Source organism: Tamandua tetradactyla, chromosome 11, assembly GCF_023851605.1.
Source record: "Tamandua tetradactyla isolate mTamTet1 chromosome 11, mTamTet1.pri, whole genome shotgun sequence".
Classification (NCBI taxonomy): domain Eukaryota; kingdom Metazoa; phylum Chordata; class Mammalia; order Pilosa; family Myrmecophagidae; genus Tamandua; species Tamandua tetradactyla.
Genome location: NC_135337.1, coordinates 63,535,722 through 63,561,498, shown reverse-complemented (window position 1 = coordinate 63,561,498; position 25,777 = coordinate 63,535,722). Strand labels below are relative to the sequence as shown.

The following is a 25,777-nucleotide window of genomic DNA, read 5'->3' as shown; positions in this document are numbered from 1 at the left end:
AGGGGCACTCAAATCAACAGGCTATGCCCTCAATCAGAAGGCTTATGCTTGTGAAGCTTATGTAGAAGCCTATAGAAGCTTAAACTCCCTATAGGCATGCCCAAGAGTTACTTCTGGAGGATCTCTGTTGTTGCTCAGACGTGGCCTGTCTCTCTAAGCCCAACTCGGCAAGTGCAATCATTGCCCTCCCCACTATGTGGGACATGACATCCAGGGCCGAAAGTCTCCCTGGCGACGCAGGAGATGACTCCCAGGAATGAAACGAGGCATAGCATCATGAGATCAACAACTGCATTTGGACCAAAAAGGGGAAAAGAAGTGTAACTAATAAAGTATCAGTGACGGGGAGAGTTCAAGTAGAGTTGAGAGGCTACTCTGGAGGTTACTCTTAAGCAAGCTTCAGGTAGACCTTGCTACCTATCATAACCTGCCTACCCCAACCAGGACCATTCCAGCCAATCCTGAAGAACACCTAGGGCAATATATAAGATTCCACAAGGGCTCCACACACTAGAGTAACTCGCCAGAAACCTACAACCTCCAGATAGGTCCCTGGACCAGTTAAGTCCTGAAACCTAGAGGGCCCAACCTCTCCAGAATATCATATAGTAACATCTCCCTACCCCATATTAATGACAGACCCTTCCAAAATATCAAAAATTTAGAATTGCCATAGCCCAAACAACCCCAATGAGAGGTATGGAAAGATCAAAGGTGATGGTGGAGTTATACAGAGAAGATAAGATTTAACAAATGAATCATTAAATTGGTATCTCTTTTAGTCTCCAGTATTTTAGAGCAGCTAAAAGTAAAAACCTAAAACTGAGGAATTGTAACCCATGTCAAACTCTGAAATATGTTCTACAACTAATTGTGGTGCTGTGCTTTGAAATTTGTAGCTTTTTTGTATGTATGTTATTTTTCACACAAAAAAAAGAAGGAAAAAGTCAACTGTGATGATAAAAAAAAAATTTAAGCCTTCTAGCCTCTTATATTCTGGAGCAGCTAGAAGGAAAAATATGAGAGGATCATATGGTAGCCCATGACAAACTCTGGGATCTGTCCTGTAACTACTTGCTGAAGAGTACTTTGAAAACTATTGCTTTTTTATATCTTTGCTTTGTATATATGTTATACTATACAACAAAAAAGTTTTTAAAAAAATTTTAATGCATTACCTGCTTAATTAAATCAAAGTAGCAGAGAAGGGGACTGAAAGTTTCGAATGTTGTCAGTCACCGCTGCTTGTTATCAAAGGGTCAACAGCAAATATTTCTACAGTGGCTGCTCTAGTGCAGGTTTCAAACACACCCATACCTAGCGCCTTCCCTTGGTGAGTTTGTTGGAAAAAACTAGCTAATGGGTTGACAAAAACTCACAGAGAGGTTATAAGTATCACAGAATTAACCTGGGATTATGCTGGTAGTTAAAAAACAGGTTACTTGAGACTGAAAATATATGCAGGGAAAATTATAACAAAGAGAGTACTAAAACAGTCTCTGAATTGAACTCACAGAGGACACCAGTTTATAAAGAGGGCATCCTCCTGCTTCATAGGACATGACATCCATGGATGAAAGCCTCCCTGGCTACATGGGATCAACAATGCCATCCTGACCAAGAAGTGTAACAAATAAGGTATCAGTGGCTGCAGAGTTCAAATAGAGTCCAGAGGCTACTCTGGAGGTTGCTCTTATGCAAGCTTCAGTTAGACATTGCTACCTATCATGACCTGCCAAACCCCAGGCAGGACCACTCCAGCCAATCATAAAGAACACCTAGAACAATATATAAAATTCTACAAAGGTTGCATGCACTAGGGTAATTTTCCAGAAATCTACAACCTCCAGATGGGTCCCTGAACCAGATAAGTCCTGAAACCTAGAGGGCACAGCCTATCCAGAACATCAGATAGTTTCATCTCCCTACACCATATTAGAAAGTTAGAATGGCCATAGCCCAAACATCCCTAAAGTGAGGGACAGAAAGATAAAGGTGATGGTGGTATTATACAGATAAGGCAGGGTTTAACAAATGTGTATGATTGCTGAATCATCATACTGATATTTCTTTTAGTCTCCAGCACCTCAGAACAGCTGGTAATAAAAACCTAAAATTGTGGAATTGTAATTTATACCAAACTCTGACATCTGTTCTACATCTAACTGTTGCGATGTACTTTCAAATTTATTGCTTTTTTGTATATGTTACTTATCACAAAAAAGAAAAAAAAAGAGAAGGAGGAGTATAATAGAGAAGGTAGGATTTAACAAATGAGTATGACTGCTGAATCATTATATTGAGATTTCTTTTGGTCTCCAGAACAGCTAGAAGAAAAAAACAAAAAATCGTGGAACTATAACCCACACCAACCTTTAAAATCTGTTCTAGAACTACTTGTTAAAGTCTACTTAGATATTTATTTCTTTTTTGTATATATATTTCACAATTAAAAAAAACATTAAAAAAATTAAACAAATGTTATTTAACATTCCTGCTTTTTAAAGCTAAAATGAATTACATAACATAAATAACTCTTTTATAAGAACACATATATATTTATTCATAATCCCCACCAAAAGGTACTTATACTTAAGAGATGAGTGCTGATCATAATTTAAAATGCCAGGATATCAAAGCACTAAGTTCCACTAGAAAGGGGATTTCTATATGAAATGACATGGCTTATCACCCCAGCCACTACAGTAGTGCCTGGCATTTAGCAGGTGTTAAGTAAATGGTTGTTACGTGATTGCAGGAGGTGCCCATGCTTAAGAAGTAGAACAGACCTGGGTTTGAGTGCTAATCCCATTTCAAAATCAGCCTGGTGACATGCTGCCATTTGTCAATGAAGATAAAAGTATCCAATGCATTCATTAGCAAGACTGGATACACGAGGTAATTCCCACAAAGCATTTAGCACAACTATTTTACTTGGGACCGCAATAAACAAAATTATTTTATCCTTGACTATTTTGGAGGTATTACAGAAGAAAGCAAGATGAGGACGGAGATAACAGAGACACCAGCAGTGGAGCACCCCAGGTCAACTGAAAAAGGACGAGTCACTTGTCCGGGAAAGTAGAAAAGGAGTAGCTAAATGCACCCAGTCTTAGGGTGAGGGCATCTACCCTATGTTTTAAAGCCTTGAAGAGTTGTAAGTCATACATGACTTGCCTTTAAGGACAAGTTAAGAAACAGGAGTTAGGGGAAGGAACTACAAAATCCGAAAGGAGGGGTTTTAGGCTTTTTCTTTGGCGTGGATGTGTCTGTTATTTTTCTCTTTGGAGCAATGAAAATTGTTGAAAATTGAGAGTGATAATGATTGTACAACGAAGTGAGAATACTGTGAGACAATGATTCTTTCTTTTGGAAGGAATATATGCTATGTGAACATATTTCAACACAATCTGCAGATTTAAAATAAATAAACAGAAAGATTCAAGTGCTAGAGAAAATGTGGAGAGAGAGGTATACCCATTCAATGTTGGTAGGGTAGCAGAACAGTGCAGCCCCTCCAGAGATTAATGTAGCAGATTAATCTACTACAGGAGGCTAAACATATAATCGCCATATGACTAGGCAATCCCGTTACTAGGAACATACTTTGAAGAACTGAGAACAGGGACTCGAATAGACATTATTTACACACTAATGTTTATGGCAGCATTATTCACAACAGTCACTAGATAGAGGTAGCCAAAAGGTACATCAACTGAGGAGTGGAAAGACGAACTGTGGTGTATATTTACAATGCAATATCGTGCAGCTATAGACAGGAATGAAGTCATGAGGCATGCAATGAGGTGAATGAACCTTGAGAACATTATGTTGAGCAAAATAAGCCAGAAACTCACAAATGAAATCAGAAGGAAAGATATGCGATAAAGACTGAGATGGTATAATCTAGGAATGCCTACAGTGTATAATGATAGTGACTAAATGTACAAATTTAAAAATGTTTTGCATGTGGAAGAACAAAGGAATGTCAATAATGCAGGGTATTGAAAATAGATGGTAATTCTTATTTTAAAACTTTACCTTATATGTGAGACTAAAGCAAAAATGTTTATGTGGTACAAAATTTATATTTCCACTAGTGCATTTCCTAATATAACTTATGTGGACACCTTAACTGAACACCATAAGTACATGGAACCTTGAGTAGGGCAGGAGATTTTGTAGGTCTGTCTGGACTGATGCCTCAATAAATCCCATAAGGATGTGAACAGTGAATAAAAAAGTATTTGCAAAGTCCCCTTGGGGGAATGGTGAGAAAGGGGGAAAATTCAACTTCCCCAAGTGAAGAATTCTTGATATTCTCACAAGCAGTGGGGACAACCAAAGCAATAGGCTGAGCCCCCAATCTTGGGATTTGTTCACATGAAACCTAACCCAGCAATGGATAGGTTAAGCCTAAGAGTCACCCCCAAGAAAACCTCTTTTGTTGCTCAAATGTGGCCTCTCTCTCTCAGCCAACACAACAAGCAAACTCACTGCCATCCCCCTCTCTACATGGGACATGACTCCCAGGGGTGTGGAACTTCCTGGCAATGTGGGGCAGAAATCCTAGAATGAGCTGGGACTCAGCACCAAGGGATTGAGAGGACCTTCTCAAATGAAAGGGGGAAGAGAAAAATGAGACAAAATAAAGTGTCAGTGGCTAAAAGACTGCACACAGAGTAGAGAGGTTATCCTGGAGGTTATTCTCGTGCTTAAAAAGATATCACCTTTTTAGTGAAGGCATGACAGAGAAACTGTAGGGAACTGCCTGAGAATGTAGAGCTGTGTTCCACTAGCCATGTTTCTTGAAGATGATTGTATAATATAGCTTTTGCAATGTGAATATAGTTGTGAAAGCCTTGTTGTCTGATGCTTCTTTTGTCTACCTTATGGACAGAGGAGTAGAACATAGGGATTGGAAATGGATAGATGATAGGGGGAACAAATGTTAAAATAAATTTAGTAGATAAAAATGCTGGTGATCAGTGAGGGGGAGGGGGTATGGTATGTATGAATTTTTTTTCTGTTTTCTTTTTATTTTTTTTCTGAACTGATGCAAATGTCTTAAGAAATTATCATGATGATGAATATACAATTATGTGATGAAAACAAAGAATGTTCATGTTGTATGTTGATTGGTTTTATTAATAAAAATTAATTGTAAACACTTACAGCAGTCAAATTTATTCCTGAGTTTTAAGCGTTATCTCTAGATTCTGAGATGCTTGTTCAATGTATATAAAGTGGTAGTTCCCTGGAACTTTAGGTACCTACATGACAACTAAGACCCACAGTTAAAGTTCTGCAGCTCTGAAAGTCAGCATTACTCCATACAGCAACTGGTAAAGAAGCCAAAAAAGAGATCAGCCTTCAATTAGAGATACAAATAAAGTTGATCTCATTGAGAGTAAGGTAAATCAGAAAACAAGGTAAAGGATGATAGTGTCTGTATTCTAAAGCTTCACCTTCTGTGTGAGATGGAAGGAAGAGATGTTTATCTTGCCCAAAGTTTAAATTTTCTGTAGCACACAATTTAATTCACCTGTCTGGCCAGTTCACTTAAACAACCTACATACATGGAGCCTAGAATAGGAAATGAGATCTGGTAATTCTGTATAGCTTCATGTAATACCCTGATACATTCCAGAATATGCTGGGCAGAAAATTTTCAAAGTCCCTTGAGGATTAGAAGAAAAAATACGCAACTACAAAACTTCCCCACCTGTGAAATTCTTGATATTCTTTCAAACACTAGGAACTGCCAAGTTAACACACCAAGACCTCGGTCTTGAAACTAGCTCTTATGAAATTCATTTCTGTAACGGGGAAGTTAAACCTACCTAGAATTATGCCTGAGAATCACTTCCTGCGGACCTCTCTCTCTCTAAACCCAACTCTGCAAATAATTGCACTGCTCTTACCCCTATAAGGACATGACTTCTAGGGCTGTAAGTTGCCCTGGCAACATGAGACATGACCCCCAAGGGATGAGCCTGGCCCTGGCATGGTGGGATTGACAATGCCTTCTTAACCAAAAAGGGGAAAAGAAATGTAACAAAATAAAGTTGCAGTGGCTAAGAGACTTCAAATGGAATCAAGAGGCTATTTTGGAGGTTACTTGCAAATTGCCACAGTATGCCAAGCCCAAACCAACAGTATTCCTGAAAACCCTTAAAGAATATTCAGGTCTCTATCTAAGATTATAATAGTTTCATTCAGTTTATCTTTCAGAAACCTAAGACCTCCATATTTTCTTATGCATGAGAAGCCCTGAAACCCAAAGTTACCAGTCTCCCCAAGAACATCAACCACCTGCATCCCCTTAACCCATAATGTCAACACCCCTTCTCAGCATGAAGAAGTTTGGTCATTGCCCAAATATTACCACAAATTGAGAGAAGGATCAGATGAAGGGAGGAATTGTAACAGAGAAGATAGGATTTAACAAATGAGTTTGAATCATTATATTGGTATTTTCTTTTAGTCTCCATTGTCTCAGAGCAGCTAATAGGAAACATCTGAAATTGTGGAAGTGTAACCCATACCGTACTTTGAAGTTTGTTCTATAACTACTTGTTAAAATGTACTTTGAAATCTATCACTTGGCTGCATATGTTATATTTCATAATAAAAATGCTTAAAAATCCCAAAGAAAAGACAGAAAAAATGGACCAGCTCAGATGAGGCTGGGACAAAAGGTGGTCTGGGGTAAGCATTACCAATTATCATTAATAGTGATGAGAAGCCCTTGATCATGAGCTTACTCTTGTGAAGCTTTCATAGGTAGCACAGAAGTTTAAACTACCTATAGGCATGCCTAAGAGTTACTTCTCAAAGACCTCTGTTGTTGTTCAGATATGGCCTCAGTCTCTCTAAGCCAACTCTGCAAGTGAAATCATTGCCCTCCCTCCTATGCAGGACATGACTTCCAGGGATGAAACTCTCCCTGGCGACATGGGAGAGGACTCCCAGGGATGAATCCAGACCTGGCACCATGGGATCAAAAATTCCATCCTGACCAAATGGGGGAAAAGAAGTGTAACTAATAAAGTATCAGTTGCAGAGAGAGTTCAAATAGAGTTGAGAGGCTACTCTGGAGGTTACTCTTACGCAAGCTTCAGGTAGACCTTGCTACCTATCATAACCTGCAACCCCCAAGCCCCAAACAGTCCAGCAAATCCTAAAGAACACCTAGGGCAATTTATAAGATACCACAAGGGTTCCAGGCACTACAGTAACTTGCCAGAAACCTACAACCTCCAGATGGGTTCCTGGTTCAGATAAGTCCTAAAACCCAGCTAGCCTCTCTAGAACATCAGATAGTCCCACCTCCCTACCCATATTAGTGACAGACCCTTCCAAAATATCAAAAATTTAGAACGGCCATAGCCCAAACAACCCCAATGAGAGATATGGAAAGGTCAAAGGTGATGGTGGAATTATACATACAAGATAGGACTTCACAAATGAATATAAATGCTGAATCATTAAATTGGTATGTCTTTCAGTTTCCAGTATTTTAGAGCAGCTAGAAGCAAAAACCTAAAACTGTGAAATCGTAACCCATGTCAAAGTCTGAAATATGTTCAAAAACTAATTGCAGTGCTATGCTTGGAAATTTACAACTTTCTTGTATTTATGTTATTGTTCACATAAAAAAAGAAGGAAAAAAAGTTGATTGTGATGATAAAAAGTAAAAAAAAAAAGTCCTTGATATAGTATAACAGAGAAGACAAGAGTTAACAAATGGGTATGACTGTTGAATAACTATGTTGATATTTCTATTGGTCTCCAGTGTCTTGGAGCAGCTAGATGAAAAAAGAAAACTCGTGGAACTGTAACCCATACCAAACTTTAAAATCTGTTCTATAACTGCTTGTTAAAATGTACTTGGAAATTTATTGTTTTTTTGTATATTTGTTATATTTCACAATAAGAAAAATGATAAAAAAAAAAAAATACTGATGAGAATTTATGCTGCTGAGTGAGCACGAGAGCATGAAACAAGTACCAATAACTAACTGGTTAGGATTGGTGATTCCAAGCAGGAATCAGAAGTGAGATGTGAGTACTCAATCTCCAGCCCAGGAAGGGACACACTTCTGCTCTGAGAGGAGCAGGCAACCACTACACCTGTCTTTCCACCATGCATTGTGCTGAACCCTGAGCAGTAGCCTCAGCAGAAACTCCTCTGAGCCCTTGGCAGCCCCGTGCAGCAGGGAAACCAGCTACAGACAACCTGAAACACGTGTTGCAAAGGCATCACAGGTCTCTCAAGTCAGTCAATACACTGACCCCAGGAATTTTTGCAGGGGATTATTCACTTCAGTAGGTACACACTGGAGCTACCAAGGTGAAGTACCATGGTCCTTACCTGAAGTCTAGAAGCACTGCTAGCGAACACTAGACCCTCCGAGAACTAGGCCTATTGGGTTCCCCACCTGGGTCGCTGCCCTATAGTCCAACAACATTCAAGCAAAGCCCAAAGCAATAAAGTAAGGACAAGCATAGTAAATGTAATACCAAAATAACCTCAAGCAGAACTGAGGTGAACAAGCTTCAATATCTGCAATACTTTTCCTCATCTTTTCACCACAGCCCCCAGCTTGCACCAGAGGAAAGAAGTGCCATAATCTCAGAAATAGGGTAAGATATTGGGTAATTGGAGCTGAAGGGATACAGACTGTGCAACAGGACTGGATACAAAAACTCAGAAATGGACAGCACAATACTACCTAACTGTAATATAATTATGTTAAAACACTAAATGAAGCTGCATGTGAGAATGATAGAGGGAGGAGGGCTGAGGACATAAATGAAATCAGAAAGAAAGATAGATGTTAAAGATTGAGACAGTATAATCTAGGAACGCCTAGAGTGTATAATAATAGTGAAACGTACAATGTACAAATTCTAAAAATGTTTTCGCATGAGGAAGAACAAAGGAATGTCATTATTGCAGGGTGCTGAACATAGATGGTAAATAATATCTTAAAATGTCACCTTATATGTGAGACTAAATCAAAAAATGTTTATTTGTTACAAAATTTATATTTTGACTAGTGCATTTCCTAATACAACTTATGTAGATAGTTTGAATGCCATAAGTACTTGGAATCTCAGGTAGGACATGAGATTTTGTTGGTTTGTCCAGAGTGATGCCCCGATGAATCCCAGAGTGATTCGATCAGTGAGTGGGAAAGTATTTGCAAAGTCCCCTTCACGGAACGGTGAGAGTGGGGAGAAATTTAACTTTCCCAAGTTGAATTCTTGATATTCTCACAAGCAGTGTGGACAACCAAAGCTATAGGCTAAGCCCCCAATCTTGGGGTTTGTTCATATGAAACTTAACCCCACAAAGGATATCTCAAGTCTACTTAACATTTAGGCCTAAGAGTCACCCCCAAGAGAGCCTCTTTTGTTACTCAGATGTGGCCTCTCTCTCCAGCCAACATGACGAGCAGTCTCACCACCCTCCCCCTCTCTGCATGGGACATGACTCCCAGGGGTGTGAACCTTCCTGGCAATGTGGGACAGAGATCCTGGAATGAGCTGAGATTCAGCGTCAAGGGACTGAGAAAAACCCTAGAATGAGCTGAGAATTAACATCAAGGGATTGAGAGAAACTTCTCGACCAAAAGGGGGAAGAGTGAAATGAGACTAAATGTCAATGGCTGAGGGATTCCAAACAGAGTCAAGAGGTTATCCTGGAGGTTATTCTTATGCATTAAGTAGATATCACCTTGTTGTTCAAGATGTAGTGGAGACACTGGAGGGAACTGCCTGAAAACGTAGAGCTGTGTTCCAGTAACCATGTTTCTTGGTGATGATTGAACAATGATAAAGCTTTCACAATGTGACTCTGTGATTGTGAAAACCTTGGGTCTGATGCTCCTTTTATCTACCATATCAACAGAAGAGTAGAACATATGGAATAAAAATAAATAATAGGGGGAACAAATGTTAAAATAAATTTAGTTTGAAATGCTAGTGATAAATGAAAGCGAGGGGTAAGGGGTATGGCATGTATAATCTTTTTTTTTCTCTATTATCGTTTTATTTCTTTTTCTGTTGTCTTTTTTCTTTTTCTAAATCGATGCAAATGTTCTAAGTAATGATGAATATGCAACTATGTGATGATATTAAGAATTACTGACTATATATGTAGAATGGAATGATATCTTAATGTTTTGTTTGTTGTTAATTTTTTAGTTAATAAATAAAAATAAATAAATGCCATAATCTCAATTGCATCAAGGTGTTAGGTTGTTAGCTGTCCCTGCAAGATTTGCTGTTTAAAAAATAGTTTGGGTCAACTGTGGGAGACTTCGGGGTCAAGATGGTGGCTTAACAACGTGTGTGTTTTAGTTCGTCCTCCAGAACAACTACTAAATAACAGGAAACAGTACAGAACAGCTCCTGGGGCCACGTCAGCGACCAGACACACAGCGTACCCCAGTCTGGACCAGCTGGACCGGCTGCGAGCACCCTCCCCAACCATGAGTTCCAAAGCTGTGGCAGCCAGTGCCCCTCCCCCACAGGCTGCTTTCCGGAGGGGAAAGGAAAGGACTTTACCAGCAGCAGAGACTGGGCACAATCAAACATCAATTGTGGAACTAATTAACTAAATCTGACTACTAAAAATAGGCCCCCAGCTTAGGTGAACCTGATCAAAGCGGAGGTTGCTCATTTTTGCCCTGGCGCCAAGGGGGCAGGACTGACAGAAAAAGGGGGGGGGGGGGGGGAAAGAAGGAAACAGAGGTTTTTGTGGCGGTGTATCTATACAGGCTTGACTGCCTCTGGATACAGTGGCAGGACTTTTCAGGCTGCAACTGCCCCAGGCATAGGCAGAAGTGAGCTCTTTTGGGGGCTTGTCTGGAGCCTGTGCCTTCCCCGGGGTGGGGGGGTGAAGCTCAACTCAGGTGGAATCCCTCCATCAAGGAATTCAGAAACCAGGGCTTGGTAATTTGAACCCATTAAAACCAGCCTACAACCTCTCCTCAGTCTCCACCACGCCCCCAGCAGGGTGAGTCTGCCAAAGTTAAAGGTACTGCATCATCTTATGCTGGTGGGACCTGCAGTCAGACAAGCACCACATACTGGGCAGGATAAGAAAAACAGAGTCCAGAGACTTCACAGGAAAGTCTTTCAACCTGCTGGGTCTCACCCTCAGGGAAAACCGACGCAGGTGACTCTTTCCTCCTGATAGGAGGCCAGTTTGGTCTGGGAAAATCTGACTGGGGTATATAATATCTAAGTAGACCCTCCTAAATGTGTGTGGGTGAAAGGCACCACACAAGCAGGGCAAGAAACAAGAAAACAAGAACTGGAAAATTCTCCTCTGTTAAACAAAACTTAAGCTAAAGGTCCAGATAAAGCTGAACGGAATGTCAAAGAACAGACAGACGCAAATTCATCCAGCAAGAAAACCCTAGATAAAAGAAGTGAAAGCAACCTCCAGAATAAATTAATTAAGGTAATTAAATGCCTAGACGCCAGCAAAAAATAAATCACACTAGGAAAATTGAAGATATGGCCCAGTCAAAGGAACAAACCAGCAATTCAAATGACATACAGGAGCTGAAACAATTAATTCGGAATGTACGAATAGACATGGAAAACCTCATCAAAAACCAAATCAATGAATTGAGGGAGGATATAAAGAAGGCAAGGAAAGAACAAAAAGAAGAAACTGAAAGTCTGAAAAAACAAATCACAGAACTTATGGGAATGAAAGACACAGTAGAAGAGATGAAAAAAACAATGGAAACCTACAATGGTAGATTTCGAGAGACAGAACATAGGATTTCAAAACTGGAGGATGGAACATCTGAAATCCGACAAGAAACAGAAACTATAGGAAAAACAATGGAAAAATATGAGCAGGGACTCAGGGAATTGAAAGACAATATGAAGCGCATGAATATACGTGTTGTGGGTGTCCCAGAAGGAGAAGAGAAGGGAAAAGGAGGAGGAAAACTAATGAAGGAAATTATCACTGAAAATTTCCCAACTCTTATGAAAGACTTAAAATTACAAATCCAAGAAGTGCAGCGTACCCCAAAGAGAATAGATCCAAATAGACATACTCCAAGACATTTAATAATCAGAATGTCAGAGGTCAAAGAGAAAGAGAGGATCTTGAAAGCAGCAAGAGAAAAGCAATCCATCACATACAAGGGAAGCCCAATAAGACTATGCGCAGATCTCTCAGCAGAAACCATGGAGGCGAGAAGACAGTGGGATAATATATTTAAATTATTAAAAGAGAAAAACTGCCAACCAAGAATTCTATATCCAGCAAAACTGTCCTTCAAAAATGAGGGAGAAATTAAAACATTTTCAGACAAAAAATCACTGAGAGAATTTGTGACCCAGAGACCAACTCTGCAAGAAATACTAAAGGGAACACTAGAGACAGATACAAAGACAGAAGAGAGAGATGTGGAGAAGAGTGTAGAAAGGAAGACTATGAGTAAAGGTAAAAAGAAGGAAAATTAGATATGACTTATAAAATCCAGAAGGCAAAATAGCAGAAGAAAGTACTACCCATGCAGTAATAACACTGAATGTTAATGGATTAAACTCTCCAATCAAAAGACAGAGTCTGGCAGAATGGATTAAAAAACAGGACCCATCTATATGCTGTCTCTACTCAAAGGACACGAGGCCAAGGACACAAATAGACATTTTACACATCAATGTTTATAGCAGCATTATTAACAATTGCCAAGAGATGGAAACAGCCAAAATGTCCATCAACAGACAGCTGACTAAACAATCTGTGACATTTACATAAGATGGAATTTATGCAGCTGTAAGACAGAATAAAGTTATGAAGTATGTAACAACATGAATGGACCTTAAGGACATTATGCTGAGTGTGATTAGCCAGGAACAAAAGGACAAATACTGTATGGTCTCACTGATACGAACTGACATTAGTGAATAAGCTTGGAATATTTCCTTGGTAACAGAGACCATCAGGAGATAGAAATAGGGTGAGATATTGGGTAATTGGAGCTGAAGGGATACAGATTGTGCAACAGGACTGAATATAAAAACTCAGAAATGGACAGCACAATACTACCTAACTGTAATGTAATCATGTTAAAACACTGAATGAAGCTGAATGTGAGAATGATAGAGGGAGGAGGGCTGGGGACATAAATGAAATCAGAAAGAAAGATAGATGGTAAAGATCAAGATGGTATAATCTAGGAATGCCTAGCATGTATAATAATAGTGAAATGTACAATGTACAAATTTTAAAAATATTTTTGCATGAGGAAGAACAAAGGAATGTCATTACTGCAGTGTGCTGAAAATAGATGGTACTTAGTAATTTAAAATTTCAACTAATGTGTGAGACTAAAGCAAAAAATGTTTATTTGTTACAAAATTTATATTTTGACTAGAGCATTTCCTAATATAACTCATGTAGATAGTTTGATTGAATGTCATAAGCACTTGGAATCTCAGGTAGGACGAGATTTTGTTAGTTTGTCCAAAGCGATGCCCCGATGAATCCCAGAGTGATTTGATCAGTGACTAGAAAAGTGTTTGCAAGCCCCCTTCGAGGAATGGCGAGAGTGGGGAGAAATTCAACTTCCCCCAGTTGAATAACTGATATTCTCACAAGCAGTGTGGACAACCAAAGTTAGTGGCTGAGCCCCCAGTCTTGGGGGTTGTTCATATGAAACTTAACCCCACAAAGGATATCTCAAGTCTACTTAAAATTTAGGCCTAAGAGTCACCCCCAAGAGAGCCTCTTTTGTTGCTCAGATGTGGCCTCTCTCTCCAGCCAACATGACGAGCAGTCTCACCACCCTCCCCCTCTCTGCATGGGACATGACTCCCAGGGGTGTGAACCTTCCTGGCAACGTGGTACAGAGATCCTGGAATGAGCTGAGACTCAGCAGCAAGGGACTGAGAAAAACCCTAGAATGAGCTGAGAATTAACATCAAGGGATTGAGAGAACCTTCTCGACCAAAGGGGGAAGAGTGAAAGGAGACTAAGTGTCAATGGCTGAGAGATTCCAAACAGAGTTGAGAGGTTATCCTGGAGGTTATTCTTATGCATTAAGTAGATATCACCTTGTTGTTCAAGATGTAGCAGAGAGGCTGGAGGGAACTGCCTGAAAATGTGGAGCTGTGTTCCAGTAGCCATGTTTCTTGATGATGATTGAACAATGATATAGCTTTCACAATGAGACTCTTTGAATGTGAAAACCTTGTGTCTGATGCTCCTTTTAGCTACTATATCAACAGAAGAGTAGAACATATGGAATAAAAATAAATAAAAGGGGGAATAAATGTTAAAATAAATTTAGTTTGAAATGCTAGTGGTAAATGAAAGCGAGGGGTAAGGGGTATGGTATGTATAATTTTTTTTCTCTGTTATCGTTTTATTTCTTTTTCTGTTGTCTTTTTATTTCTTTTTCTAAATCGATGCAAATGTTCTAAGAAATGATGAATATGCAACTATGTGATGATATTAAGAATTACTGATTGTATATGTAGAACGGAATGATATCTTAATGTTTTGTTTGTTAATTTTTTTAATTAATAAAAAAAGTTAAAAAAAAATAGTTTGGGAAGAGGGCAACACATGACATCAAAAATAAATTGCTAAGGGGGTGCAAGGGTAGTTCAGTGGTAGAATTCTCACCTGCCAGGCAGGAGACCCAGGTTCAATTCCTGGTCCATGCACTGCCCAAAAACAAAGAAGCCAAACAAACAAACAAACAAAAATTCAACAAATGGTGCTGCAATAACGGGATACATACATGGAAAAACAGTGAAATGTGACCCCACCATGCAGCATACAAAAAAATAAACAAATCGCTAGGTGGTTCAGTGGTAGAATGCTCGTCTTCCATGTGAACCCAGGATTGATTCCCAAACCACATACCCGGAAAAATAAAATACAACTATGTGATGATATTGTGAGCCACTGATAATACACCATGTATGAACTCTATGTGCGTGAAGATTTGTCAATAAAAATATTTTTAAAAAAATGAATTGTGAGGAGGAATTTCATTTTCCTAAAAATAATATCTCAATGCCAACAGTTATCTGCTACTTCTATGTGCAGCCATTCACTGAATCCTCAGAGAAATCCTAAGCACCCCAGAGTAACTTCACTTCATACCTGAGGAAAATGAGGAACAGAAAAGTCAGACAACAAACGAAATCACCAAAAATCAGTGGTACAACTGGGATATGAATGCAGGTGATCTGGTCCTGAACCTCTACCCACTGTCCTTTTGGCACCCTCTGGAATTCCCACTCAGTGGTCTCAACTACCACCCCCAGCTTTTCTCATCCTCTTCCCAGCACATTCCTTTATATATTTTTTCTGTAGTCATAGCTGGTTATCCTGAGGACACTGTCATCTTCCCTGCAGCCCTCTAAGGTGGTGGCTGTTCATGCTCTGAAAGCTGATGACGAGAGTATGAAAGTGGCCCTGCCGGTGCTCCTCAGTGTACCTTCCAGACAATTACTCCGCTGAGCTATCATAAAACCCCGTTCCTCTGCAGCTCACGCCTACAGGCAACATCCTTTTCCCTCCCCCTCATGCCAGGTAACTCCAGCAACCCTACAGACTACCCAATTTCTTGGCCTCTTCCTGTCCTCTCTTCCATCTCAGCTCCCCCACTAGATCTCGTCATCACCTGAAACTGTACAAAAGGTTTCAAAAACCCTGCAAGAAACTTAAGGTCTCCAGATTGTTCTTATGCCAGATAAGCCCTGAAACACAGATGTACCAATCTATCCAAAAACATCAACCAGTTTCATTCCTCTACCCCAAAAGGTAAACACCCCTTTCCAGCATGAAGAAGTTGAAATGGTCATTGCCTGAAGATTGAGTGATCAAATGAGGGGGAGAAGGTATAACTCAGAAATAAGGTTCTAACAAATGATTATGGCTACTGAGTCATTATATACATATTTCTTTTTTAGTTTCTAGTGTATTACAATAGTTAGAAGGAAAGGCCTGAAAGTGCCGAACTGTAATCCAGTAGCCTTGATCTTTGATAATGACTGTATAACTAAACAGCTTCTATCGTGTGACTATGTAACTGTAAAAACCTTCCCACTGGCATCCCCTTTATCCAGCATATGGGTAGATGAATAATAAAATAAAGACAAAAAAAATCACTGCAAATCACTGACCTTTACCTTTATATTTTATCCCCAACTATCAGCCAATTCCTTCATTACTGTCCTTCTAATCCAGCTCAGAGATGAATCCTATGGGAAGGCCCTTATCTGCACTACTTAAGCTATAGCCTCAGCATTTAGTAGTGCTCAGCACTCAGAAAGAACAGAATACATTTTGCCTGACATTTTAGGAGAATATGTAAAGGCATGTACACTCCGCTGCGAATACAGGAGAATGGTCTAGGTTCATTCACATAAAGCATACTGAAGAAGTTGAGTCTTAAACTAGGCTGCCAATACAGACAGGGCGCGGCAGTAGGAACTCCATAAGGAAGTGTAAACAGTTAAGGATATCAAGTCGGTGTGTGGAGCGGGTGTGGACTGGCTGTTTCTATCAAACCTGACTTCTGCCTGGATCACTAATGAGTTACCTGCCGCCAACACATGTCCAAATATCACCTCAGACACCTCTTCTGGGGCCACTTTGGCCCTCTTCAGGACTTCTTTGATGACGACTGAGCCCAGGTCATGGACACGAACAGTAGATAGGGCACCATTAAAGGAGCCTAAAACACAGTGGTGAAGAAAGAGGGCAAATAAGACCTGAGGGCGGTGAAGAAGCCCCATCCACCCTCTCGCCCCAGGAGCTGGTGAGAAAGAACTGTTTGGGAACATCAGAGAGGAGGCAGTGGCCTCTTCCCGCCAAAGGTGAAAGGCCAGGGCATGAGTCAAACACTGCAACAGCCAGAATGGTGTGTGCAACTCCTGGCCAAGGTTCCGGGAGAAAACGTTCTCACCTACTTCCAAAGAACCCACAGATGGAAACCTCTCCATGCTTCCGGAACAAAAGAAGCCGAGAGATGGCACGCTTCAGAGGGCTATGAAAATGCTAAAGCGGTAAGGTACTACAAGCAGTTGTCGCCCCTCACTACTTAACCAGCCTGAGTCCGAACTCAAAACGCACCCCCCACCCCTAACTGAGACCTCTTTCTCGGACCCCCATCTCGGACCCCCAGCCCAGGACTCCTAGCCCAGGACTCCCAGCTCAACCCCTCACGGCCCCATTCAGCTCCCCAGCTCGAGGGCCCAGCCCAGACTCCCGATCAGAGACCCCACATCCCAGACCCTCATCTCAGACTTCACATCCCACACTTCATACCCCAGACCCCACATCCCAGACCCCCATCTCAAACTCCACATCTCAGATTCCACATCTCAGATTCCACATCCCAGACTCCACACCCCAAACCCCCATCTCAGACTCCTTATCCCAGGCTCCCCACCTCGGAGACTTAAGGTGCCCCGCCCCTGCGACCACACTTCGGCCGATCACCCGCCAGCCAATGGCAGGGATGGGTTGTGTGGTGGCTCTACTCGGGTAGCCAATCAGAGCAGCAGCAGAGATGGGGCGGGAGGGGGTGGGGGGAGGTCCCGGGAGAGGAGAGGGGCTGGGCCGCCCAGAGGAGCGAGCACCTAGGTCGCCAGGTCCGGCCCGCGTTGCGCGGGCGGCCAGCGGCGAGGCCCGCGTCCTTTCCCACACGCCCTTCCTCCGCACCCCAGAGGCTGCGGCTCTGGGCCCGGTCGGCCGCCGGCGGCGAGCCTGTCAGTGTGGCGGGCAGCTCGCATGCCGTCCGCGCCGGGTCACAGGCGACTCACCTATGGCGGTGCGTGCAGCCGAGACGATCACCACGGGGTTGGAGCCCGCGCTCATCCTGACGCTCCCGCTGCCGCGTGGCACCAGCACTGGCTGCGTCCGCGACCTATCTCCCGGCCCGCCCACAGGTCGCGCTGGTAGGCGGAGACTGAGGCGGCGGGACCGCCCCCCTCGCGCCCCCGCGGCGCCCGTTTCCTTTGCTCAGCCCTCAGTGCGCAGGCGCGGAGGGCAGACCACCCACCCCCCCACCCCGCCGGGGGGCCTCGACCGACCGCGGCTCTGGAAGAGGTGGGTGCGGGCCTCGGACCCTGGTCCTCTCCGCCCTCCCTCCTCCGGGGACCTGCTTTACTTCTCAGGCCCACGTCCGGACGTCCGAATGTTTTTGATTTTTGGTTTATTTAGGGCCTTTTCGAGTCAAAAAGAGTGAGGATGACCAAAGAATATCTCGTGTTCAACCCAGGACTTGAGTCATAGGGGTGGGAGTCATCGATTGGAAGCCTACCATATGCAGGCCTCGGGGCGGTTCTGAAGTTCAGTTTTGCTCTCACGGCTCAAAAATTGCCTGTACACTTTGCCTGGTCGCCAGTGTTCATTCATTCACGTTGGAAAAGAGTTCTCTGCTATACCCTGCGGACGGTTTAAGTGCATCTGCTATGCATCTTTACCTCTAGCCTCTCTTATCCCGAAAGAGCTCTGGTAGTGAAATCAGTGTCCTAATGCCCCACGAATCTAAAAGAATTTCCTGTGGTTGAGTTTGGGTCATCGGAAAAGCCAGGAGCCTGGCTAATAAGAAGTCCGGTCACTCCTCTGTTGAAAACCTTCCATGACTTCCTGTCACCTATTGTGCAAAGTTCAGGATCTTTCAGGGCCTCCTAGAATCCTCAACATCTGGTCCCTAACGTTTTTCCAGCCTCCGTTCTGGCTATTTATCCCCTGGGCACGCCCACACACGGCAGTCCTGAGGTCCTACTGTTGTAGAAGAATGCCATCCTCTTTCCTGTGCCTGTGACTCATGCAACTTTATCTGTTTAGAAAGGGCTCAATATCCCAGGATAGGCAACTCCACTAAAACAACTATTGAACTTAGTAGATTTCTTTGACGATTTTTTTGAATATAGGATTTTGTCATCCCCAAATAGAGAAAGTTTCACTTCTTCTTTCTTTTCCTTGCCTAATTGCTCTGGCAAGAACATCTCAGTACAATGTTAAATAACAGTGGTGACAGTGGGCATACTTGTCTTGTTCCAGATCTTAGAGGAAAAGCTTTCAGTCTTTCGCCATTAAGTATGATTTTAGTTATGGGTTGTTCATATATGCCATTTGTCATGCTGAGAAAGTTTCCGTCTAGTCCCAGTTTTCCAAATGTTTTTATCAAGAAGAGGTGCTAGATTTTGTCCAATGCCTTTTCTGTATCAACTGAGATGTTCATGTTTTTATTTTTCCCCTTCATTTTGTTAATATGGTGTACTACATTAACTGATTTTCTTATGTTCACTCATCCTAGCATACCTGGGATAAATCCCACTTGATCATGATATATAATTCTTTTATTATGCTGTTGAAGAGAATATGGGATTTAACAAATGAGTATGGATGCTGAATCACTACATTACTATTCCTTCTAGCCTAGCCTTAGTGTTTTCGAACAGCGAGAAGGAAAAAAATCAGAGATGGTGGAGTGGTAGCCCAGAGTGTGCTTTGAAAATTATTGCTTTTTTCTTTCTTTGCTTTGTATATATGCTATATTTTACAATTAAAAATACTTTTTAAATATGCTGTTGAATTCGGTTTGCAAATATTTAGTTGAAGATTTTTGTATGCATGTTCAGAAGATGTATTGGTCTGTAATTTTTTTTCTTGTTGTAGCCTTTTCTGGGTTGATATGAAGGTAATGTTGGCCTTATAGAATGAATGAGGTAATGTTCTCTCTTCCTTCAGTTTTTTGGAAGAATTTTAGCAAGATTTGTGTTCATTCTTCTTGGAATGTTTGATAAAATTCCCCTGTGTTGGACTTTTCTTTGCTAGGAGATTTTGATTACTAATTCAATCTCTTGACTAGTTATTAGTTTTTTGAGATTTTCTATTTCTTCTTTAGTCAGTATGTTTCAAGAAATTTGTCCATTTCATCTAGATCATCTAATTTGATGGTGTACAGTTGTTCATAGTATCCTCTTATAGTCCTTTTTTTTTCCTATGGGGTCAGTAGTGATGTCCTCCTTTTCACCTGTGGTTTCAGTTATTTGTGTCGTTTCTCTTTTTCTCTTTGTCAGTCTAGTTAAAAGTGTCTCAATTTTATTAATCTTTTCAAAGAACAAACTTCTGGTTTTGTTGCTTCTCTCAATTGTTTTTCTATTCTCTGTTTCATTTATCTCCACTCTAATCTTAGTTATTTCCTTCCTTCTGCTCACTTAGGGTTTAGTTTGCTCTTCTTTTTCTAGATCATCCAACTTTGAGATTAGGTCTCTGAGTTGAGATCTTTTTTCCTTTTTAATGTAAATATTTAGAGTTCTAAATTTCCCTCTCACCCTGCCATTGCTACATCACCTGCGTTTGGCATCCTGTGGTTTCATTTTCATCAGCCTCAAAAGATTTCCTAATTTCCCTTGTTTCTTCTTTGACTCCTTTGTTGTTTAAGAGCATATTGTTTAATTTCCACATATTTGTGAATATTTCTCACTCTGTTACTGAGTCCTGTGAATAAATTTAACCAAGGAAGTGAAAGACCTATATGCCAAAAAAATACTGAAAGAAATTAAAGAAGACATAAATAAATGGAAATAAATGTGTTCATAGACTGGAAGATTTAGTATTGTTAAGATGTCATTTCTGCCTAACATGATCTATAAATTCAATTCAGTATCAGAATTCTAGCCAGCTTTTTTTTTTTTTTTTGAGAATGCAAAAACTGATCCTCAAATTCATGTAGAAATGCAAGGGGCCCTGAAGAGCCAAAACAACCTTGAAAAAGAATAAAGTTGGAAGACTCACATTTCCTGATGTCAAACTTACTACAAACTACAGTAATTAAAATATTATGGTACTGGCATAAGAATAGACATATAGACTAATGGAATAGAATTGAGAGCAGAGTTACATTCACACATCTATGGTCAGTTGAGTTTTGACAAGAGTGCCAAGTCCACTAAATGGGAAAAGAAGAGTCTCTTCAACGAATGGTGCTGGGGCAACTAGCAATCTACATGTGAAAGAATGAATGTGAACTGCTACTCCTCACCATATACAAAACATAATTCAAAATGGAACAAAGGCCTAAATATGAGCTAAAACTATAAAACTCTTACAGGAAAACATTGGGAAATATCTTCAGGACCATGTAGTAGGCAGTGGATATTTAGATTTACACCAGATGCATGAGTAACAAAAGAAAAACATAGATAAGTGGGAGTTCATCAAAATTAAAAACTTGTGTGCATCAAAAGACATTAGCAAGAAAGTGAAAAGACAACCTACCCAATGGTAGAAAATATTTGGAAACCATTTATCTGGTAAGGGTTTCATACCCAAAATATATAAAGAACTCCTAAATTCAACATCAAAAAGACAACTCAGGGTACACAGGTGGTTCAGTGGTTAGAATGCCTACCTTTCAATTTCTGGGCCATGCACTGCACCCCCCTCAAAAAAAAAGACATTTCAATTTAAAAATGAGACAAATATGATATTCAACTTGCTAATAAATATATGAAAGCATGCTCAACACCACTAGCCATTAAAGAAATGCAAATTAAAACTGCAGTGAGATAATACCCACTAGGATGGCTCTTATTTTTAAAAAAGTGAAAATAGGATGCACGGGTAGTTCAGTGGTAGAATGCCTGCCTGCCATGCAGGAGGCCCGGGTTTGATTCCTGGACCATGCACTTAAAAAAAAACAAAGTGAAAATAATAAGTGTTGTCAAGGATATGGAGAAATAGGAACCCTCATACGTTGTTGGTGGGAATGTATAATGGTGCAGCCACTGTGGAAAAGTTTGGCAATTCCTCAGGAAGTTAAAGAAATTTACCAAATGACCCAGCAATTCCACTCCTAGATATATACCCAAAAGAAGAGCATAGAGGGACTCAGACAGATATTTGTACACCAATGATATCACAGCATTATTCACAATCGCCAAAAGGTAGGAGCAACCTAAGTGTCAATCAACAGATGAATGGATAAACAAAACACAGTATATCTATACAATGGAATATTATTCAGCTATAAAATGAAGTACTGATACATGCTACAAGATGGATGAATCTTGAAAACATCATATTGATTGAAATAAGCCAGACAACAAAAGGACAAACATTGTATGATTTCTCTCATATGAAATACTTATAAAATGGAAATTTATGAGACAGAAAGCAAAGGTTTGTAGGGGTGTTGGGAGGGGGGAATGGGTAATTATTGCTAAGTATGAGTTTTGCTTTTAAGATGATGAAAATATTCTGGAAATAGGTAGTACTGAAAGTTACACAATATTGTCAATGTACTTGATGTCAAAGAACTATCCACTTAAAAAAATGGTTAAAATGATTTTATGTATATTTTGCCACAATTAAAACAATTTTTAAGTACTCCACTTAACTTCCCGATGGAAAGTGAAATCCTCTAACAGCCCTGTCCTATGTGAAAACTTCCCCTTCTCCCCTCTTCCCAGAGTGGAAAACAGTAATATATGACTCTGTTGTACTACTTTTTATATCACAATAACACATAGTATGAGCCCATCATTCCCAGAAAGAGAGAGAGGTCTTGCATTTATCTTATTCTCTCTAGCGCTCTTATTCTCTCTAGCGCGGTATTTAACACACAGTAGTGGTGTGGTAAATGCCTGTCAAATGAGTGGTAATGGATTTTCATGATTGTTATCCATAAGCTACCCCTAACGACTCCCAAGGGCTGCTTAAGGTTCCATATAGATGTTACAGCCAATCACAGATATGGAGACTAATAAACATTTGAGTAACAATTAACATTGAGTAATCATCAATGTATATGCCAGTATTAATAAGGTATGTTTGGATCAAGGATAAGGGTTTAGGAGAGATAGTCAATAAGGCTGGAATTTCATGTGCATTTGGAATGAGCTCAATAACTTCACCTCCTTCCATGAATCCAGTAATGATGACTGATTCCCAACATACATTTTATGCCAAATAATTAGACTGAGCCTTGACCCATGATTGGCTTAACAGTGGACATGTTAATCAATCTTGGCCACCAAAAAGTGAATAGAGGGTTGCCAATAGGCTTTGGAAAAGGTATTCTCACTTTTAAGACATGCAAAGAAGACAAGAATCCTTTTTTCTTGGATATTTGATGTAGCCATCTTTTTTGACCATGAGAGAAGCCCGCATGACTGTAAGGACAGCACCTAAGGACAGCAGAGCAGGTTGGAAAGAACTAAAGCTTTTGAGACATCTTTGAGGCCAACCCAGAATCCATGAAACTATCCTCTAATTATGTGAGAAAAAATTTCCTTATTGTCTGAGGCAGTCTGTGTTAGGTAAAATATTCTGTTACATGAGGCTGAAAAATATCCTGAAATATCCAGGCATGTTTTCTGGTAGGAAGTTAAGATTTTTTTTGTAGGCATTCAGTAAATCACAGCAAAACAAGCTGATATATGGTAGGAATGAAAGAGTTTCTAGGCAAAGAAGCACTTGTTGGGAACCTGCAGAGTGGAGCAAGATAACTTTGTCATGAGGTTGTGGAGGGGAAAACTGTTGACATGGCTGGGGAATCCTGCTGACGAACTTTGAAGCAGATTGAAAAATTGGTAGGTCCTGGGAACCTACATTAAGAATTTGCAGAGATATGTGGATTGGCCAAACCAGAGAAGATAATTTGAGCAAGGAGAACACAAGTAGGCAACGCCAAAACTAAAGCTAGGGCAGTAGAGACAGAAAAGATTGGTTAGCAGTGTCTCCTTGTTGGGGAAACACATAGGGACTGGGACAGTTACAGAGCCAGCTGTCCTCCCTAAGAAATCAACAATATACTTAGTCTGGAATTTATTCTGTTCCTAAACATATGAGTCCGAGGAATTCAAGTTGACTCTTTCCTTGGCCTTGTGCTCTATGTAGTCCTGGTTTCCCCTCTGGCCACTGCTTAGTCTCCTTCGTGGACTTATTCTGACTGTCCCTGAACCCCTGAATATATCCCTCAAGGTTCCCACTTTTCACCGGCTTTCCGGGTAAAACCATGCACTCCCATGGCATTATCACCTATATACTGAACACTCAAAAATCTCTAGCTTGCCTACTCAGCAGATTGGCCCTCTCCATTCCACTTTCCCATAAGCACATCACATTTAACATATCTATACCAAACTCATTATATCTACCCCTTCCAACTTTATCATTCCTTCTCTCCTCAATATCCCAGTGAGCAGTATGGTATCTTCTGTTAACCAAGCCAGAAATCTTTCTTTAGTGAGACATCACTTCCTCCAGCAAGCCTTCCTATCTCCTGCCATTGGTGCCCCCACAGCATATTAAACCCATTACTACTATATTATTACTATATACTGTAATTCTTAGTTTCATCTATTTCCTCTCCTGGACTATGAACTTTGCAAGATGATCTTGTTAAACTGCTTTATGCACAATTCCTGGCACATTACAGGTATAAAATATGAATACAGGTATACTTTATGCAATGCCTAGCATATTTGAATATCAACATATTCTTCTGGATCCAAGGAACATATTCAAATATTTCCTACCTACAATTGGAAGCTCTATCTAGAACCAACTTGGAGCAAACCTTGAGAAAGTTAATTTTGTTTTATGCTTATGTTAAGTGGCCACATAGCACTTGTCCTCTGGGGAGTCATTATAGCTGCTCATTAATATAGTAGGGCTTCAACCCTACTCATGGGCCAGATAGTAACTAAGAAAATCAAATGGGTGAAGAGGAAGGAATTTTTTTTTAATTCTAGACCTAGAATCATGTTACTCTAAGTTTATATACAGGAGTGAATGGACACGTAGACACCATAATCTCCAACTGCCTATGAGGAGCAGAGAGAAGGCAGTGTTGCTACTATGTGTGAGCCCATTTATCCTCTAGGGACCTTGCCAGACAGCTATTCTTGGTTAAGTTTCAGAGTTGCAGTAATCTAGGCCAGGTTGTGGCCAAAAGGCAGAACTTGCTAACCTTTCATGGCAAACTCCTTCTTCGGTCTGAGGGAGCAGCAGTGAAATCACCAAAGGGGCCCTGCCACATGCTGAAGGTTAGCAGTGCACTGCTTCCCAATAGGGGCAGCTCAAGGATCCCAATCAGCACACTCCCTCATCATGATCCAAGAGCAAAGGTAATGACATCATCCAGGGATGTAAGATATGGCAATAACCATAGGAATAAATGAGCTCCCCCCAAAAGTGTCATCAGATAAGAGCAGTAGGCAACCATCGAGTACAGGAGACAAACGGTACTTAGTAAGGGACATTTAAGGAGAGAAAATAGAATGGTGTGCATTGTTTTTTTAAGTCTAAAAAACTATGGCAAGCAGTCAGTTGCCTTAAATACTAACAGTGAAACCAGGAGAGCTTAATATGCCCAAGTCAGGCCAAGGGAACTAACATTTATTGAGCTCTATGTAACAAGCACTTTCACCCGTTTTTAGGGGTACCCAGGTGGTTCAGTGGTAGAATGCTTGCCTGCCAAGTGGGAGACCCAGGCTCAATACTCAGCCCATGCAACAACTCCCCCCACCTCTTCTCCCCAAACACACACAAAAAACCACCTGTATGTTCTCAGTGAAATCTTACCAACACTAGTATTCACAAAACCTTCTGTGAAAATATAACCAGTCCATCCTCCAATGCCAGACTTTTGTTCTCTTCCCCTTGTCCTCAATTTGATATCCATGATTTCCTTCAGGAATCAAATTAAACATTTCTAAAACTACACTTAACTAAACCCTCTTAGATTATTCC

General features: G+C 40.7%; 1 protein-coding gene across 2 annotated transcripts in view; it reads right to left on the bottom strand.

The window, feature by feature from the left end:
* ACAT2 (acetyl-CoA acetyltransferase 2) overlaps nt 1-17,978 on the bottom strand; it is a 41,409-nt gene extending 23,431 nt beyond the window's left edge. The window contains exons 1-2 of one of the 2 annotated variants that reach the window (XM_077120762.1): nt 17,830-17,978; nt 16,605-16,739 (exon numbers count right to left, since the gene is read on the bottom strand). In XM_077120762.1, coding sequence (XP_076976877.1) covers nt 16,605-16,739; nt 17,830-17,884 — 190 coding nt within the window. In that variant the 5' untranslated portion in view covers nt 17,885-17,978. The remainder of the gene's footprint in view (nt 1-16,604; nt 16,740-17,829) is intronic. The other variant, XM_077120761.1, reaches the window with a different exon arrangement.
* Nucleotides 17,979-25,777: the final 7,799 nt, after the last annotated feature.